The sequence below is a fragment of the Scyliorhinus canicula genome, chromosome 6, assembly GCF_902713615.1.
Source record: "Scyliorhinus canicula chromosome 6, sScyCan1.1, whole genome shotgun sequence".
NCBI classification, from domain to species: domain Eukaryota; kingdom Metazoa; phylum Chordata; class Chondrichthyes; order Carcharhiniformes; family Scyliorhinidae; genus Scyliorhinus; species Scyliorhinus canicula.
Window position 1 is genome coordinate 126,224,364 of NC_052151.1, and position 18,874 is coordinate 126,243,237.

The 18,874-nt window shown below is 46.1% G+C and overlaps 1 protein-coding gene across 14 annotated transcripts in view; it reads left to right on the forward strand.

Annotated features, from left to right (window-relative positions):
- dnmt3ab (DNA (cytosine-5-)-methyltransferase 3 alpha b) overlaps positions 1–18,874 on the forward strand; it is a 709,318-nt gene that overhangs the window by 232,965 nt on the left and 457,479 nt on the right. For all 14 annotated transcript variants that reach the window (XR_005460997.1, XR_005460998.1, XM_038800092.1 and 11 more), the window contains one exon: positions 2,426–2,804. Coding sequence is in view for 12 of the 14 variants with exons in the window: in XM_038800092.1 (XP_038656020.1) it covers positions 2,426–2,804 (379 nt within the window). In the remaining 2 variants the exon portion in view is untranslated. The remainder of the gene's footprint in view (positions 1–2,425; positions 2,805–18,874) is intronic.

The following is an 18,874-nucleotide window of genomic DNA, read 5'->3' on the forward strand; positions in this document are numbered from 1 at the left end:
GGATCAGACAGCGTTTGTAAATGGTTGGCCTCGAATGTTCAATGCTTGTTAAACACTGCCTGCTGATGGACACCAGCTTTACTCACTGTTTCAACCAATCCCAAATATTAATCACTATAGGCACAATCCATTAGCTACATTGCGCTCTCGTTTGAGCACAGTGCAGCCGGTGAATGCCAGGAGAGCCCTCTCGCAGGCTTCCCGGACGTTTTCATGCCTTGCGGGATTCACCTAAGTCCCACAAGTCATCAGAGCCAGAAACCCGCCCACAAGGAGCGTGACCAAATGGGTGCATTGAAGCCGGTTTTAAACCGACTTCGGCGAACTTAACCGGTATCCACCGACATTCCCAGCAAGACCGCAGCCAGGCGCCGTTCAACACTGGTCCACACAAATATCGACCAGGCGGAATGCAACCCAGGGGGTCTCCCGGGCCATCGGAGTCCCCTGGGTGATCAGGACCAATGCAGGGTGGTCCCCCAGCCCTCCTCCTGGAACACGGGCACATTGGTACTGCCACCCTGGCACTGCCAAGGTGCCCAAATGGCACTGCCAAGCTGGCAGGAGTACTGTCTGGGTGCCAGGTTGCCAGTGCAAGGGTGCCCAAGTGCCTTAGGTGGCACTGCCAAGGGTCAGGGGTCAAGGGGATCATGCCCAAGAAAGGCAGGTGGAGGGGGAGTTTGAAGGGTAGGGTGTGCAGGGTAGGTAAGTAGGGGCCTCCGAGGTTGGGAGGGGTGATGGATGGGGGGACTGGAAGGGAGGGGGTGCTGTAAATGGGCTTGGTGGGCCTGAAGAGGAAAGGACTCCAGGGACCTCATAGCAGGGTGTGCTCACTTGGGGGGGGGGGGGGGGGGGGGGGTAGTGCCCATGTATGTCGGGGGTGTGACATTTCCCATGGGTGTGGGGGTGGGGGGGTGTGTGGAGGATCCCCAAACTCACTTAGAGATCGGGGCACCCTTTCAAAATGGTGGTCCAATTGCTGAGTTCAGCTCCCCAGTGCTACAAGTGTGGGCTAAGCCAGTGAGAAACTCCCCAGACCCCAGAAAAAAAATGACTAAATATCATTGAATAGCGGTGGGGAACTCGCCGGCTCTGAAACTCCCCAACAAACCCGCCACGAATGAACTTAGAAATTTTCCCGGAGAATCACGCCCTTTGTCTCCCCCTTGATTTCCCCCTCACACCCCCCTTCCCACCGTTACCCCCTCACCTGCATGTGATAAAATTATTCTGTTGTTTTCAGATAATTGCACTGGACTGTGAAGTTATAGGACCTACGGGATGGGTTTGCATGTTTGTACTGTTAACATAAGTCGACCCTGCTCCACTATTTAATGCAATCATGGCTGATCGAACACTTAAATGTCTTTGATACCCACTATCCCCATAACCCTTTACGTGATCCAATTAAATTAATATCCTTTCCTAGCTAGAGTTCTGAAATCACAATGTTTGGTAACTAGTATTCCTGAAGGCACTGTATGGTGATGGATACATATTGTGATTATTTGTTTTTTTATCTCAGAAGTTTTACTCAGGAATGTAAAGTAGCATGGACATATTATTTTGACTTTCTTTTACTGTGTGCCTACTTCCATCAGTTATTTTAGAGAATTTTAAAAATTCTCGCTTAAATCAATATCATCAGTTTTTTCCTACTTTGGGAATAATTCAAAATAGATATTTCGGTTGTTCACTTATTAATGTTATCAATTTTGTTTTACCAAATAAAACTCAAAAAGAAGGTACAACTAAAATTCAATTTCACTGCCTTCCCCAAAATTTGAAATACGTTAAACATAAGACAGCAATTTATTGATTAGAGAGGCCTGGTTTAGCAGCACGGTTCAATTCCCGTACCAGCCTCCCCGAACAGGCGCCGGAATGTGGCGACTAGGGGCTTTTCACTGTAACTTCATTGAAGCCTACTCGTGACAGTAAGCGATTTTCATTATTCATTCAAATGTTCTGCTTTTTTCTTATGATTGCTAGACAATGCAAAAGCATATACAGTGACATTACTCTGAACCACCCGATGCAACTAAAAGTTGTCTCTAATTTTACCAGTTTTGATAGTGCCCCACACTGTTCCCTGGAGTTTTCAAAAGAAATTCAGACAGTGCCACCTCCTAATTATCTCTTCATGACTTTTCTTTGTGAGTACATTCTGCATTGGAAACAAAGTTCTGTGGAAATGTTTGCTGAAGCATTCTGAAAGTGTTTCAGAGCAATCAAGCTTTTTATACTTTCATTCTCTGTTGATCTGGAAAGGTGGCAATATTTGTGTTATGTTTAGGTGTGTAACATATACAATGCAAATGCATCCATAATCCATGGAGAAAATGTCAGAAGGGGAACATATTCCAAGCCTTTTATTTACATAACTATTGATTACTGTTAATTCAATTCTGTTTCTTCAATATAGGTGGACATCAATGAAGCCTCCAATGAAATGGTGGCAACCCCAAAGTGCCAATCTTCCCAGGAGTCATCATCACAGGTTCACAATGGAGAGGTGGAAAGTAACCAGCAAGACATAGGGAACTCACAGCAGTTTGGAGAAAGGAGTGTTCCTGAAAATGGTGACCGTGGAAAATCTGTTCCTGAAGCTCAGAACGTGAAAGATCAGGAGTCCAATGAAGAAAGCACAAGTTTGGATGGAGAAGCTGAAATAGACTTGGAGATGGAGAATGGATGTTATACCCCGAAAGATGGGCAGGATTCTGAAAAGGGAGAAAATGAGAAGGTACCATCCACTCTCAGAAAGAAGTACAAAAAGCGACAATTGGAAGCTGCTGAAAAAGGTTTGAAAACTTTTTAATAAATATCTATAGCTACGTGTTCAAAATTAGCTGTGGCTCAGGCACTATAAAAGCCGCAAACAGTCCAAGATTTTAAGGTTGATTAAATTCTTTTTATTAAAATATTTCCGATTGAAAAGTCTGCCCCATTGCCCCAGTGTTACATGCAACAACAGGGCTTATTAAACAAGCTCTAAACTTTCTCCAGCAAAATTGTGGTAGATGCAAAAATCTGAACCTGAATATACTGTCATGGCAAACTGAGGTGACTGAGTTCAGCTTAATGTTTAGGAAAATAATGTTTATACAGTTAAGTAAATCTTTTGAAAAACTAACTGTCGAGTGTCTGTGCTGTTACTACTAGAATTAGCAATGAATAACTGGGATTAGTTTTTGTGTTCATCGTACTTGTTCATCCCAGAACCAACAATCATCAGGCACACTCTCTAGATAAACTATTACAGCTAATTTATGGGATGGACAGGAGTAGTGTGTTTTTGTAGTAGTGTCATCAAGAGCGATTCATTTAAATGGATCTCACTGTAAGCCATGCATGATGCAAAATACGTCCCTATCTTAGATAGAATCACACAAACCCTACAGTGCAGAAGGAGGCAATTCGGCCCATCAAGTTTGCACCGACGCTCCGACAGAGCACCCAGCCCCCTGCTCTATCCCCGTAACCCCTCCTAACCTTTAGACACTAAAGGACAATTTAGCGTGGCCAATCCACCTAACCTGCACATATTTGGACTGTGGGCAGAAACAAAGCATCTGGAGGAAACACACGCAGACATGGGGAGAATGTGTAAACTCCATACAGACAGTCATCCAAGGCCAGCATTGAACCCGGGTCCGTGGAGCTGTGAGGCAGCAGTGCTAACCACTGTACATGCCACCTAGATAAAAACAAAATTGTTCTGCTACGTATTTATTACTAGTCAGACATTTTCTGGAAGCAAAATATATTATCTATCTGAAAAACACATCCATTTATGTCCAGTGCAAGCTGCTGAGCATTGTCCTTTAACTTAACCAAGGTACTTTTTAATTAATAACTTACAAGTTGTGTCTTCAGCTACCTTACTGTACAGTAGCAGTTTGAGCTAGTAATGCTCCATCATTTTTGGAAGCTGTGCAGGCAATCTCCTTCACACAAATTGAAGCACAACTCTCGGTGAATAATAGTCACTCACTGGGCAACAGTCTTTGTATTGCAAGAAGAAAGTGTCCTTCTGATCAAATATATATGCTTTTTGGGGGAAAGTGTATTGTGGAAAGTGACATGGACTGCTAGGAAGTTTTTAACAAAGCTCTTTATACAAGTCATCTAAGCATGAGTTGATGGGAACTAAGAATGCACATAAAATGGTCAAGAAATCAGCTGAAGGCAAGAGTGACAAATAAAAGAACTTGGTGCTGTAATCAAAGCTGATGATGCAGCCAAAGGCCTGAAGAATGAGCTGGAAATAGACATTTACAAATGGATGGCAGTCACAGGTAAAATTCAGTCTCAGATTGAAGAAAGAATTGTTAATATTGTCAAGTATCTTTAAGAAATGGGTGTTTGTCAGATAGCTGCAGTGATGTCAGAGAGTGGGTGGGGCTGGGCTGTCTGTCTTTCACTTTTGTTTTTGAGCAGGCAGCTACAGGGTGTTTTTAGTTTCGTTTTGAGAGCTGGATAGCTGCAGGAAAAGCAAGCAGCTGTATGAGTATCTCTGCAATCTAAGGGCTGTCTCCAGATCATTTGGGTGATTTCAAAGTGATAACTGCTCTCCTCAGTAGAGAATTTAAACCCGATCTCTGTGTTAAAAAGAGTCTTTTTTCTTATGGATGTTGCAAAGAAAGATTAAGGGTTACTTATAGAATATTGTATCTGTGGGGATTTATTGATGTTGATAGTTGTTAAGATGTTTACTGTGGGTTTATAAAGTGTTAACTGGTTTCATAAATAAACATTGTTTTATTTTAAAAGTACTTTAGTTCTCTGTTGCATCACAGCTGTAAAGTAGGCCTGTGTGCTCCGATAACCACAATCTATTAAAAGTTGTGGGTCAGGTGAACTCCATGATACACCTTGGGGTTCTCTAAACCCTGGCCCACAACAATATGCATGGAGAAAATTTGGGTCAGCAGAGAGTCCCAACTATTTTGAGACTTGGAACTCATTAGCATGACACCTTTATATTGCAAAATGAGTGTGGGTGTCCCACTGCAGCTCATGGTTGGCTGGATGAGGATGCTGAATTGGTCAACAGGCAGGTTGCAATGGATGACAGCAACCTATAGTATTATTGTGGAGCCCAGTGGACTACTGCTCCTCCCAGCCCCATGAAACTGAAGTAAAAACATTTTGTGGCCATTTAACTAAAAACGTTTTAAATGCTGGGCGGGATTCGCCAATCCCGCAGCAGAGTGCGTTTTACGACGGCGTGAACAGGTCGCTTCCACGTCTAATTCTGGCCCCTACAGGGGGCCAGCACGGCGCTGGAGCGGTTTGCGCCACTCCAGCTGCAGATCCTAGTGCGAACTAGGCGCCGCAGGATCCGCGCATGCACAGTGGCGCCGGCGCCAACACGGACATGCACAGTGGCCTCCTTGAACTCGCCGGCCCCGACGCAACATGGCACAGGTCTACAAGGGCCGGCACATAGGAAAGGGCCCCCAGCTAGAGAGGCCGACCTGCCGATCGGTGGGACCCGATCGCGGGTCCGGCCACATCGGAGGTCCCCGCCCTGGATTCGGACCTCCCTCCCCCCCCCACAGGCTGCCACCTGACCCTTGCACTACGAGGTCCCGCCGGCCCAGAGCAGGTTAGAATGGCGCCGGGGGGGGGGACTCTGCTCTTTTCCTACGGCCTCTCGGCCCATCTGGGCCGGAGAATTGTCGGCTGGCCGCATAGAGTGGCCCGCGACCGCACGGCGGAGAATAGCGTGCCGGTGTCGGGGCGGCTCCTTCCCGGCACGGTGCTGGGGGAATCCCGCCCACTGTATCCATTTGTTGCTAAAATTGCAATTATGGTGATGTTTACATTAAAGCAGTAACTACCATACAAACAGGAATGTACTCAAGCTGCCCATTGATCGAATCCTTCCAAGCTGGCAAAGGCAGGAGCAGCAGCATGAATGGGGAGTAAGTCATACAAGGTCATTTTCCAGCCAGTGCTACGATGTTTGCATTGGTGATCTGAATTAACATTAGTTCCATACTCAGTGTTATGTCTTCTTCCCAGAATTTGAAATAATTACTCTTTCACTCAAAATGCTCAGGTTTCATTGTGTATTTCATATAACCCGCTGCTTGGTGGGTTGATATATTGCGCCATAACCTCTGGACTCCCCAGTGTCAGATTTGGGAGGGGTACCCCAAAGATGTGCTGGGGGATCCCTCTCGGAAGTTCACAGTTAAATGGTAATTGTCCAGAATCACTAACATCCCTGAGCAAATGTGCTGCGCTGTGAACCTCCGACAAAGCAATTTAAACCACAAACTTTGGATGGTTCCCCTTGGGTTACGTTGATAGTTACTCTGAAAACGTTTGAAGAAATAAAACCCTCTAACTTATGCATAACTATTTTAAACACAGAGACCAAACACTGCATGGACTCCTCTACACCCCACCCCTCCCTGCCTCCCCCTAAGGTATTCCCCACCCTCCGACCTCCATGGAATCCCTCCCACCCGCGGGGCTGACTCCCGGGTCCAACCTGACCCAGCTGGGCCCTCTCCCGATTCCCCAACCTGGCTGGACTTTCTCTCCCTCCTCAAAAATGATGACAACCCACAAACTAGCTGGATGACCCCACCCCAGCTTGACCAAGCTGGATATCCCTTGATCCAACTGCCCAACTGAACCGTCCTGACCTGGATAAACTGCCCCCATCTGGCCTGGCTGGACCAACCCCTGACACCTACCACCTTGATGTCTACCCCCCTAATCCCTGATGTCCAACCCCCTCCACCTCCGTTGTCTTACCCGCTCCACCCTCCCGCCCCCCCCAAACCACTGCACCCCCCAAACCCACTGACCTCAAAATCTCCTCCCAAATCGCTCAACCCCTCCCAACCTCCGACCCTTCCCACTCCCCAGGTGTGCTCAGAAGACATTTTTCACAGTATTGCTCAGGTGATTAAATGTTGTGCCTAAAGCTGAATGGGGAGTTGGTCTTTGTCCTGGCAGTACTTCTCCTTGAGCTCAGCTTAATGATTCAGCAGTGTTTGTTTCTCTTCCAACTACTCTATGTGCCTCTGTTCCACCGTTTGTTTGCTATTTATCATCTACCAATAGTTTCCCATTGTGCCCAATCTGCTTGACTTCTTGTCTTTTGCATTTCCCCATTTAAAATCTCTAGAATTTCCCACCGTTTGTGATTGGTAAATCATTCTCTGTCTATGACAGTGTTAAACTGAACTTGCACTTCACTAATTTGCTGCCTGAACTCAGCATTTTATGCACTTTTATATTTCTATGTCTATTGTGTTCTAAAACTCATTGTGATCTCCCATGGTGTGGATGCTGTAGTTTCTTTTGTATCTCATTCGCTCTGTTTCTCAGTTTCTGACAGTTCATTTACCACCTTCTGTACTTGTTTTGCACATCTTTTCCTCGTGATTGGGCTTCCCATGAGCTCTACAATTTGATCCATATGTGGAACATTTTGTTCTGTCTATGAACTCGTCATATACATCTCCTGCGCGTCGATTTGTTCATGTCATGTACATTCTTTTGTTGCTGTTTCACCACATAATTCCTGCCTTTCAGTAGACTTAACTGAAGTTGGGTAGTCATTGTCTTCATTGTCTACTTGAGGCATCAGTGTCCTGGCATTGTCTACAGCCTGTGATATTGTGAGTTTGTCCTTTCCAACAAAATCTCTTTGTACTTCAGGGTGTGTGAAACTCCATATTAACGGAGCTATTGGCCTTGCATCCCTTTCCTTGAATTTACATCTCCTGGCTGCATATCTCAGTCTTGTTGGAAATTGGCAATAAATTCACCTGAATGCAGTAGTAAATGTGGCAGCCTGATGTACACTTGCATAACAATTAGTTACTAGCTCTTTACAAATAACATAACACTCCGTAAATGCTGATGGAGTAGCTAAGAGAAAAACAGAAAGCGATCTAGGATTGTCGATAGGCTTATCAATTATAATAATAATAACAATAATAAAATGTCGGATCACTGTAGAGCAGAAATAAACAAAGAAAATAGAATGTGAAATATTGTGTCACATTATAGTGCTCAGTTCAATCTGCACCTGAGTGCTGTGTCCAGGTTTAGTGACAAAAATATAAAGAGGACAGTCAAGAGTAGAATCTACGGCACAGAGACAGGCCCTTCGGCCCACCTGGCCAATGCCAACTAAAAATCCCATATAAGCTAACCCCATTTGCCTGCATTTGTCCCACATCCCTCTAAACCTTTCCTCTTCATGTATTTGTCCAAATGCATTTTAAACGTTGTCAATATCCCTGCCTCAACCACTTCCTCCGGCAGCTCATTCCACATACCTACCACCCTCTGTGTAAAAAACGTTGCTCCTCAGGTTCTCATTAATTCTTTCCCCTCTTAACTTAAATCTATGCTCTCCAGTTCTCGAGAGGTGGCACAAAGAATAGCCACAAGACTGATCTTTAATGTTATGCAAGATTAGAGAAATCTGGGGCTGGATTCTCCGCCACGCCACTTTTCAGCCTCGACTCGCCGGCAGGATTCTCCGTTGAATCCTGCCGGCGGAGAATCCCACCTCTGGTTTCTTCCCCCTTAGACAGTGATTGAAAGGAGCACTTATAAAACTAGATGATGGTAGATGATAAAGTTGCCTACCATTGGGGAAATCCACTTGTGACCAATATGTTACTTGCATACCTTGGGTGCAAAGAAGCGATTAACTGCAGAATTACCTTTTTTCTTCTTAATTGTATTATCCAAACATGATACGATGAAGTTTCCACATTTGATTGAACTCGAGCATTGTATGAAACAAGAAACAAGTTGGCCTTTGACAATGCTCCCTTAATATGAACTGAAGGACAACAAAATCCAAAGAAGTAAAACCCTCTTACAACTGACAAAATTCACAAAAATAATAGCGATGAAATTGCTCCTGTTGATAACGTCACCCCAGGCAGAGGCGGTAGTGCTGAAATATTTCCCTGCATGTAAGGCGTTGTGTATCATTCAATTTTAGACTAATAGGTTAAGAAGTTGGCTTTAGGTATACATTCCATTAGAGTCACGCCCAAAGACAAAAATCAAAGTAAATATGTGACTAGCTGGGAATTTTAATTCCTGGAAACAATCTTTAAACTAGTGTCATATTAGAGGTTTTAGCTGAATAGTGCTGGAGGATCTCTGATTGAGCGCTGGTGAGCAACCTATTGTTGAGCATGCGATATCACCGTAGATGAATCCATTCCATCACTTAGGCTGGGGATTTAACTTATTAAATTTAAAAAAATATATTTTTTATTCTCCTCCTCTTTCATATTTTCTCCCAAATTTACACCCAACAATAAAAAACAATCAATAATGAATGCAATCCCCATATCAATAACAATGATCCCATCCTCCCACCAAACCCCCAAACATTAGCCCGCACGTTAACATAAACAAATTACAAAAAGGAATCCGGAATCACCCATAGCCACCATTAACACATACAGTCCCTTGCCTCCCCCCCCTCCCCCCCCCCCCCCCCCCCCCCCCCCCCCCCGTGTTCGATGTGGTCCAATTCTCGAAAGTGCATAATGAATAATGCCCATTGTAGAACCCCTCCATTCTTCCCCTCTGTTCAAATTTGACCTTTTCAAGCATCACGAATTCCAGCAGGTTCCCCCGCTCCACCTCTGGGTGATCAACGAGGCGAAGGCTACAACATCTGCCTCCGTGCCCGTTTCCAACCCCGGCTGGTCCGACACCCTGAATATGGCCTCCAGAGGGCCCGGGTCCAGTTTCACGTTCACCACTTTAAACATCTCCTTCCAGTAATCTTCCAGCTTTGGAAAGGACCAAAACATCTGAACATGGTTTGCGGGCCCCTCCGCAATGTTCACACACATTTTCTACTCCTCAAAGAGCCGGCTCATCCTCGCCCTTGTAAGGTGTGCTCTATACACCACCTTCAGCTGTATCAGCCCCAACCTCGCACACGAGGTGGAGGTGTTCACCCTCCGGACCACCTCACACCAGAACCCCTCCTCCATACCCTCTCCCAACTCTTCCTCCCACTTTGCCTTGATCCCTTCCAGCGGTGCCTTCTCCTCCTCCAAAATAGTCCCGTAAACTGCCGATACTACCCCCTTCTCCAGTCCCCTGTCGTCAGCACCTCCGCCAGCAATGTGGAAACTGGCTCTACTGGGAAGCTCTGTATCTCCTCTCAGGCAAAGTATCGAAGCTGCATGTATCTAAATATTTCCCCCTGCTCCAGCCCACACTTTGCTCCCAGCTCCTTCAATCCTGCAAAACGACCCCCAAGAAACAAATTTTTCAGTGTACTATTTCCTTTCTCCTCCCATCTCTGAAAATTTACATCTCACTTCCCTGGCCCAAATCTATGGGCGCGATTCTCCGCTGCCCACGACGGGTCGGAGAATAGCGGGAGGGCCTTCCCGACATTTTTCCCGACCTCCCGCTATTCACCCCCCCCCCCCCCCCCCCCAAGACACGAATCGCTGCTCGCTGTTTTTAACGGCGAACAGCGATTCTCCCCAGGCCGATGGGCCGAGTTCCCACGTTTTCACGAACGCAGCATAGCTGCTCTCACCGTTCGTGAAAACGGCCGCAAAGTGCCGTCCCGGACAACCATGGCACCGATTGGCATGGCCGCACCACGGCCGTGCCAAGGGTGGCATGGGCCTGCGATCGGTGGGCACCGATCGCGGGCAGCGGGTCCGATACCCGCGCACTCTTTGTTCCTCCGCCGCCCCGCAGGATCAGTCCGCGAGGGCGGCTGAGGGGCATGACGGCCCGCGCATGCGCGGGTTTGACGCATATGCGTGATGACGTCATCCGCGCATGTGCAGGTTGGAGCCATCCAACCCGCGCATGCGCGGCTGACATCATCGTGCGCGTCAGCCGCCGTGACGCTTGGCACGCGGGCTTAGCGACAGTCACGATGCCGTGCTTCATGGGGCCGCGCTGCTAGCCCCTGCCCGGGGGGAGAATCGGGTCTCGGGAGGGGGCGCGGAGGCTGCCGTGAAACACGGCCAGTTTCACGGCAGCCTTTACGACTCTCCGCACTTGCGGAGAATCGTGCCCGTTCCCCCAAATCGGCATTTCCCTTGACTCTGCCCCCAACCCGAAGTGCTGTCGAAACTGCCTCCAAATTCTCAACGAGTCTATTAATACAGGAGTCCCTGAGTATCTCCACGGGGCCGTCGGGAGCAGCGCTGTCGCTAGCGCCTTCAATCTCGACCCCCTAAGGGATTTAATTTATGAAATGAAGGCATAAAGTACCTTCATCTCTCTGGAGCCATTTATATCACCATTATTTCCAAAGATGCTGTAGTATTTGCAATGGTAAAGGAATCCTTCACCATGCGTGTAGAAAATTCACTCAGAATTGGTTGCAACAACTCAATCCATCATTTGGCCAATTCACATTGTGCAGAACCAGTCAGAGATAAGATTGAACATAAAGAGTGAACATAAAAAACATACTTTTGTGTATCTGGGCAACCCATTCATACGTGGACCATGAGGATAAATCCTATCATATACACCACCAGGCGGCTTGTTACACTCGCACAAGAGAGTTGGATAGGTTTGGGTTATTTTCCTTGGAACAAAGAGGGCTGAGGGGTGACTTGATTGAGGTGTACAAAATCATAAGGGGAAGAGATATAGTGGACAGGATAAAATTGTTTCCTTTGGCGGAGAATTCTAGAACCAGTAATTGCATAAATCTGTCACAAAGATTTGTGTGCAGTTTTAAATGTTTCTTTGTTAATGGCATAGCGGCCATGCTCTAGATAAATGAAGATAGCCACAACTCTTGCACATGTTCTGAGAGGTAGCGTGCAGCAATCTTTTGAAAAATTGATTTGGAAATAAAGGCTCATCATATTTTGAATTTTGTTCTTAAAACCATGAAAATCTTCTTGAGAAATTGATGTTCCCATAACAGTCACGCACACAGCCTCAGACAGAACAATCAAGCTGAAAGGTATACGAAAATGTGCAATGCAAATTATTATTGTTTTTTTCATATAATCTTAGAGTACCCAATTCTTTTTTTCCAAATGATGGGCAATTTGGCATGGTTAATTTGCCTACGCTGCACATCTTTTTGGGTTGCAGGAATAATACCCATGCAGACATGGGGAGAATATACAAACACCACATGGACAGTGACCCGGGGCCGGGATCGAACCCGGATCCTCAGCACCATGTAATGTAAATTATTAATACTCAGTGGCAGAGGGAAAGTTAACATTTCTTATGGCAGTAGTCTATTATTAGGTAGCAAAATTCAGATGTCAGAAAATGAGAGAGAGGGGGAGCATATCATAACAATGCTGGTTTAGCACAGTGGGCTAAATAGCTGGCTTGTAATGCAGAACAAGGCTAGCAGAGTGGCTTCTTAATTCCCATACCAGCCTCCCCGAACAGGCGCCGGAATGTGGCGACTAGGGGCTTTTCACAGTAACTTCATTGAAGCCTACTTGTGACAATAAGCAATTATTATTACTGTATATTATTATCTTGAATTTCTATATTAATAATGAATTGGATTATGATTCAGACTTTGCCTTATATATAAAATAGAGCGATATTTTACAATAATTTATGCTCCGATTCTTACACCTCAAATGGAGATTTTAACGACAACAAAATAAGTGTGAGAGACGAGTGAAAATGCAGTATGATGTGACCATGCTCCAATAATTCTAGTTAAGTGGAGATGTAGTTTGATAGTGAAAGTAGAGTGGGGCCAATTAATTCCGGAATGAGGATGAGGAGGTCTCCAGATATTTATGCCTGCCACAGGAAACCACATTTGGAGTTCTGGTTCATTCACTAGAATAAACTGGCACTGGCAGTGCTTATTACAGAATATGCCAATGGACATGTTCCAATTCTTGGGAAAGGAAAGTTCATTGGAGAATCAAACTGCTCTGCCTGAGCAAGATTTGGGTCTAAATTTGTATGTCTTGTTTGAGTCAATAAGAAAGCTTTCCAAAAGTATCAATTCTTGCCAAACTGTCTTAATCCCTGTCATATTTTTCACATTATAGACATGTTCGGAAGCCTCCTTCTCTGCATCATTTCAGGCATTAATATGTGACACCAGAATCATTTTACTCTGGGATATGCCTGGGATTCATTTCTGCAAGTTTAATCTTTAAACTATTTTTACATATAGTTGTCGACTAATATACAAAATACAAAGGCTTAGGTTCACCAGTGCTGGTCAACCGGGTTAGAAGTAGAGTGGCCGATTTGCCCTAAATGTTTTACATTTTTGCCAATATATAATTAGCCTAAAAGGTATAAAATTCTGAGCAGGCTGGGCAGACTGGATCCAGGAATGATATTTCTTCTGGCTGGGGGTCGCGATCTCAGGATATGGGGTAGGCCATTTAGGACTGAGATGAGGAAGCAATTTTTCAGGCAAAGGCTAGTGAACCTGTGGAATTCTCTACCACAGAATGCTGTGGAGGCCAGCGCACTGAATATATTTTAGAAATAAATAGATTTATAGACTCTAAACACATCAAGTGGTATGGGAGAGCACAGGTGAATAGCGTTGAGATAGATAATTAGCCATGGAGTCACAGAGTTTTACAGCATGGAAAGAGGCCCTTTGGCCCATCGCATCCGCGCCCACCATCAGCACCTAACTATTCTAATCCCATTTTCCAGCACTTGGTCCGTAGCCTTGTATGCAATGGCATTTGAAGTGATCATCTAAATATTTCTTAAAAGTTGAGAGTTCCTGCCTCTACCACCCTTTCAGGCAGTGAGTTTCAGATTCCAATCACCCTCTGGGTAAAAAAGCTTTTCCTCACATCTCCTCTAAACCTTCTGCCCATTACCTTAAATCTATGCCCCCTGATTATTGATCCCTCCACGAAGGGGAAAAATACCGACCAGTCCACCCTATCTATGTCCCTCATAATTTTATACACCTCAATCAGGTTCCCTCGCAGCCTTCTCTGCTCCACGGAAAACAATCCCAGTCTATCCAGTCTCTCTTGATAACTGAAACGATCCAGCCCAGACAGCATCCTGGTGTATCTCTCTGCACCCTCTCCAATACAATCACTTCCTATCTATAGTGTGGTGACCAGAAGTGTACACAGTACACCAACTGGGGCCTAACCAGCATTTTATACACCTCCGACATAACTTCCCTGCTCTTATATTCTATGCCTCGGTTAATAAAGGGAAGAATACCATATGCCGTCTTAACCATCTTATCTATGTGTCCTGCTATCTTCAGAGATCTATGAACATGCACACCAAGGTCCCTTTGATTCTCTGTACTTCCTAGGGTCTGAACATTCATTGTATATTCCCTTGCCTTTTTGGACATCCCAAAATGCATTCCATCACACTTTTCATGGTTAAATTCCATTTGAAACTCTTCTGCCATCTAACCAGCTCGTCTATATCATCCTGTAATCCTTGCTCCTCACTATTTACCACACCATCAATTTTTGTGTGATCTGCGAACTTACTTATGATACCTCCAATATTCACATCTAGATCATTAATGTATACTACAAACAACAAGGTACCCAACACCGATCCCTGTGGAACACCACTGGTCACAGGCTGCCAATCATAAAAACAACCTTCAACCATCACCCTCTGTTTCCTACCACTAAGCTAGTTTTAGATCCAGTTTGCCAAATTGCCCTGGATCCCATGGGCTCTTACCTTCTTCATCAGCCTCCCATGTGGGACCTTGTCAAAAGCTTTACTAAAGTCCATGTAGACTACATCAACTGCACTACCCTCATCTACACACCGAGTCACCTTCTCAAGAAATGTAATAAAATTTGTAAAACATAATCTCCCTTTGACAAAACCACACTGACTACCCTTGATTAACGCTTGCATCTCCAAGTGGGGATTAATTATGTCCCTCAGAATTGTTTACAGCATTTTCCCTACCACTGAACTTAGACTCACTGGACTGTAATTTCTTGGTTCGTCCCTACTTCCCTTCTTGAATAATGGCACCATATTAGCTGTCCTGCAGTCCTTTGGCACCTCTCCAGAAGTGATTTGAAAACTTTTGGTCGAGCCGCTGCAATCTCCTCCCTTGCCTCCCACAGCAACCTGGATAATATCTCATCTGGCTCCGGGGATTTATTTACTTTGAGGCCCAAGGGTTCAAAACAGCAGAAGCCCTGTAGGAATATAGAAAGTTCAGGGGGTTACTTAAGAAAGAAATTAGGACGATGTGGGATTCGCGAGGAAGGTGTTTGGGGCCATCCCCGACTTGGACACACACGAGCTGATTGTGGGAGGGGACTGGAACTTGGTGCAGGAGCCAAGGTTGGACAGATCATGGCCGCACTCGCTGGTCCCATCAGGGGGGCAAAGGCGCTGGCTGGGCTAATGGTGGAAATGGGAGGGGTGGACCCTTGGAGGTTCCTGAACCAAAGGAAACGGGAGTACTCGTTTTTCTCAGCAGTCCATAAGGTATACTCGCGGATCGACTTCTTTGTGGTGGGGAAGGCTTTGCTGGCTGGGGTTAAGGGGTCGGAATACTCGGCAATTGCAGTGTCAGAACATGCTCCGCATTGGGTAGATATGGTACTGGAGAAGGGGGTAGCGCAGAGGCCGGGGTGAAAATTGGATGTGGGGCTTTTAGGGAACCAAGTGTTCTGTAAGAAAATTGAAATGGTAATTAAGGAATATGTAGGTTTCAACTGTACGGGTGAGGTGTCGAAGGCGGTTGTCTGGGAGGCTCTAAAGGCAGTGGTGTGGTGTGAGGTAATTTTGTTTAAGGCCAGGGTGGACAAAGAGGAGATGTTGGAGCGGCAGAGGGTAATAGATGAGATGTTGGAGGTAGATAGGAGTTATGCAGAAGATGGGGACCCAGCGAAGCTGGAAAAGAGGAAGAAACTACAGGCGAGCTTCGACCGACTGTCCACCAGGAAGGCGGTGCGCCAACTGAGACGAGCAAGGGGTGCAGTTTATGAACATAGAGATAAGGCGGGGCATGTGTTAGCAGGTCAGCTCCGGAGGGAGGCAACGGCAAGGGAAATTCTTCAGGTGAGGGATAGGGCAGGGAAGTTGGTGGTGGCTCCGGAGCTGATTGACAAGATTTTTGAAGGGGTTCAATGAGAGTTTGTACAGGTCAGAGCCACCCGGAGGAGACTGCGATGAAGGAATTTCTAGATGGGTTGGGGACAGGGATAGGGCTACATTAGAAGGAGCAATAGTGGAGCAGGAGATAAAGGATATAATTGGGAGAATGCAGTCAGGGAAGGTGGCAGGACCGGATGAGTTTCTGGTGGAATATTATAAAAAATTCAAGGATAAGCTGGCACCCCCGATGGTGGGGATGTTTGAAGAGGCGATAGGGAAGGGGGTGTTGCCACAAACCTTGGGGCAGGCATCGATTTCACAGTTGCTAAAAAAAGATAAGGATCGGACGGAGTGTGGGTTATATAGGCCCATATCACTTCTGAATGTGGAAGCAAAAGTATTGGCAAAGGTACTGGCAGGCAGGCTGGAGGAGTGCCTCCCGAAGGTGATAGGTGAGGATCAGACGGGGTTCGTGAGAGGGAGGCAGCTTTTTTCGAACATTAGGAGGGTTTTGAACGTCGTTATGGCACCGGCGGAAGGGAAGGAAACAGAGATGGTTGTGGCATTGGATGCCGAGAAGGCGTTTGACCGGGTAGAATGGGGGTACTTGACGGCAGTTCTGGAGCGGTTTGGGATTGGACCAAAATTTGTGAACTGGGTAAAGCTATTATATAAGGAACCGAGGGCAAGTGTCTGCACAAACAACATCAACTCGAGATACTTTTCTCTCCACCATGGGACGAGGCAGGGATGGCCTATGTCCCCCCTGCTGTTTGCACTTGCGATTGAGCCGTTGGCCATCGCATTAAGAAGTTCCAGAGCATGGAAAGGAATAGTGCGGGGGGGGGGATGGAGCACAGGGTGACCTTACATGCCGACAACTTGCTGTTATATGTGTCGGAACCGAGTGTGTCGATAGGGGGAATATTGGAGCTACTGCGAGTATTTGGGTCTTTCTCGGGGTACAAGCTGAACCTAGACAAGAGTGAGTATTTTGTGGTGTCTTGGCCGAGGGTGGGGGCAGGGGTGGGGGAGCTGCCATTCCATAGGGCAGGGACTCTGCCCTATGAATCTGCGGGTGCAGGTTGCCCGGGAATGGGGGAGGCTTTGCAGGTACAACATCTCTAGTTTGGTGGGGAGAGTGAAAGCGACCTGGCAAGATGGGATGGTCTCCCTCTGTCACTGGTGGGTCGGGTACAGGCGGTTAAAATGAATGTGTTGCCGCGATTTCTGTTTATTTATCAATGACTACTAATTTTCCTGCCAAAGGCTTTCTTCAGGGAACGAATACCTCATTCATATGGGGAGGGAAGGTGGCCAAAGACGCTAAAAGATTTGTTTCTTAGGGATCAGTTTGCAGGATTGAAGGAGCTGGAAGCGAAGTATGGGCTGGAACAGGGGGAAATGTTTAGATACATGCAGGTTCGAGATTTTACCAGGAAGGAGATACAGTGCTTCCCGGAGGAACCGGCATCCACATTGTTGGAGGAGGTGCTGACAACAAGGGGACTGGAGAAGGGGATAGTGTCAGCAGTGTACGGAGCTATTTTGGAAGAGGATAAGGTACCACTGGAAGGGATCAAAGCAATGTGGGAGGAAGAGCTGGGAGAGGTTATAGAAGAGGGGGTCTGGTGTGAGATGCTCCGGAGAGTAAATGCCTCCACCTCATGTGCGAGGTTGGGGCTGATACAGCTGAAGGTGGTATACAGAGCATACCTCACGAGGGCGAGGATGAGCCGATTCTTTGAAGGAATAGAAGATGTGTGTGAGCGTTGGTGGGGGCACTAATCACGTTCATATGTTTTGGTCCTGTCCAAAGCTAGAGGATTACTGGAAGGAGGTTTTTAGGGTGATCTCCAAGGTGGTGCGTGTGAAATTGGACCCAGGGCCCCGGGAGGCCATATTCGGGGTGTCAGACCAGCCAGGGTTGGAAACGGGTGCGGAGGCAGGTATCATAGCCTTCGCCTCGTTAATCGCCCGAAGGCGGATCCTTCTGGGATGGAGAGCAGCCTCTCCACCCTGTGCCCTGGCGTGGCGGAGGGACCTGTTGGAATTCTTGACTCTTGAGAAGGTGAAGTTTGAACTGAGGGGAAGGACGGAGGAAGGACATACAAGTCATGGGCATTATTTATTATGCACTTCAAGAACTGGATAACATCGAACATTAGTTGAGGGGGATGGGTGGGAGGGTTGGTGGGGATGGGGGGCTGTATGTATTAAGGGTGACTATGGGTAATCCCTGATTCCTTTTTGTCTTTTGTTTATGTAAAAATGCTGACCAATGTTTGGGGGTTGGTGGGAGGATGGGATCGTTGTTATTGTTATGGGATTGACATATTTGTTGCTGATTATTGTTTATTGTTGGGTGTAAATTTGGGAGAAAATGTGAAAAAGGAGGAGAATAAAAATATTTTTTTTAAAAAGAAAGAAATTAGGAGAGCGAAGAGAGGGCATGTAAAAGTACCGACGAGTAAAATAAAGGAAAATCCAAATGTGTTTTATGAAGTATATTAAGGGCAGGAGGTTGACCAGGGTAAGAATAAGGCCCATTGGGGACCAACATAATAATTTGTGTGTGGAACCAGAAGATATTGGTGAGATTTTAAATGAGTACTTTGCATCTGTGTTCACGACGGAGAACGGTTGATGTCGATATATAAATCAAGAGGGCACATTGTGATTTACTTGAATGACTTACCTTAAGAGAGAAGAGGTATTAATAGTTTTAACTCATTTAAAACATCACCTGTATCTTCCGGTTCCACACACAAATTGTTACTTTGGTCCCAAATGGGCTTCC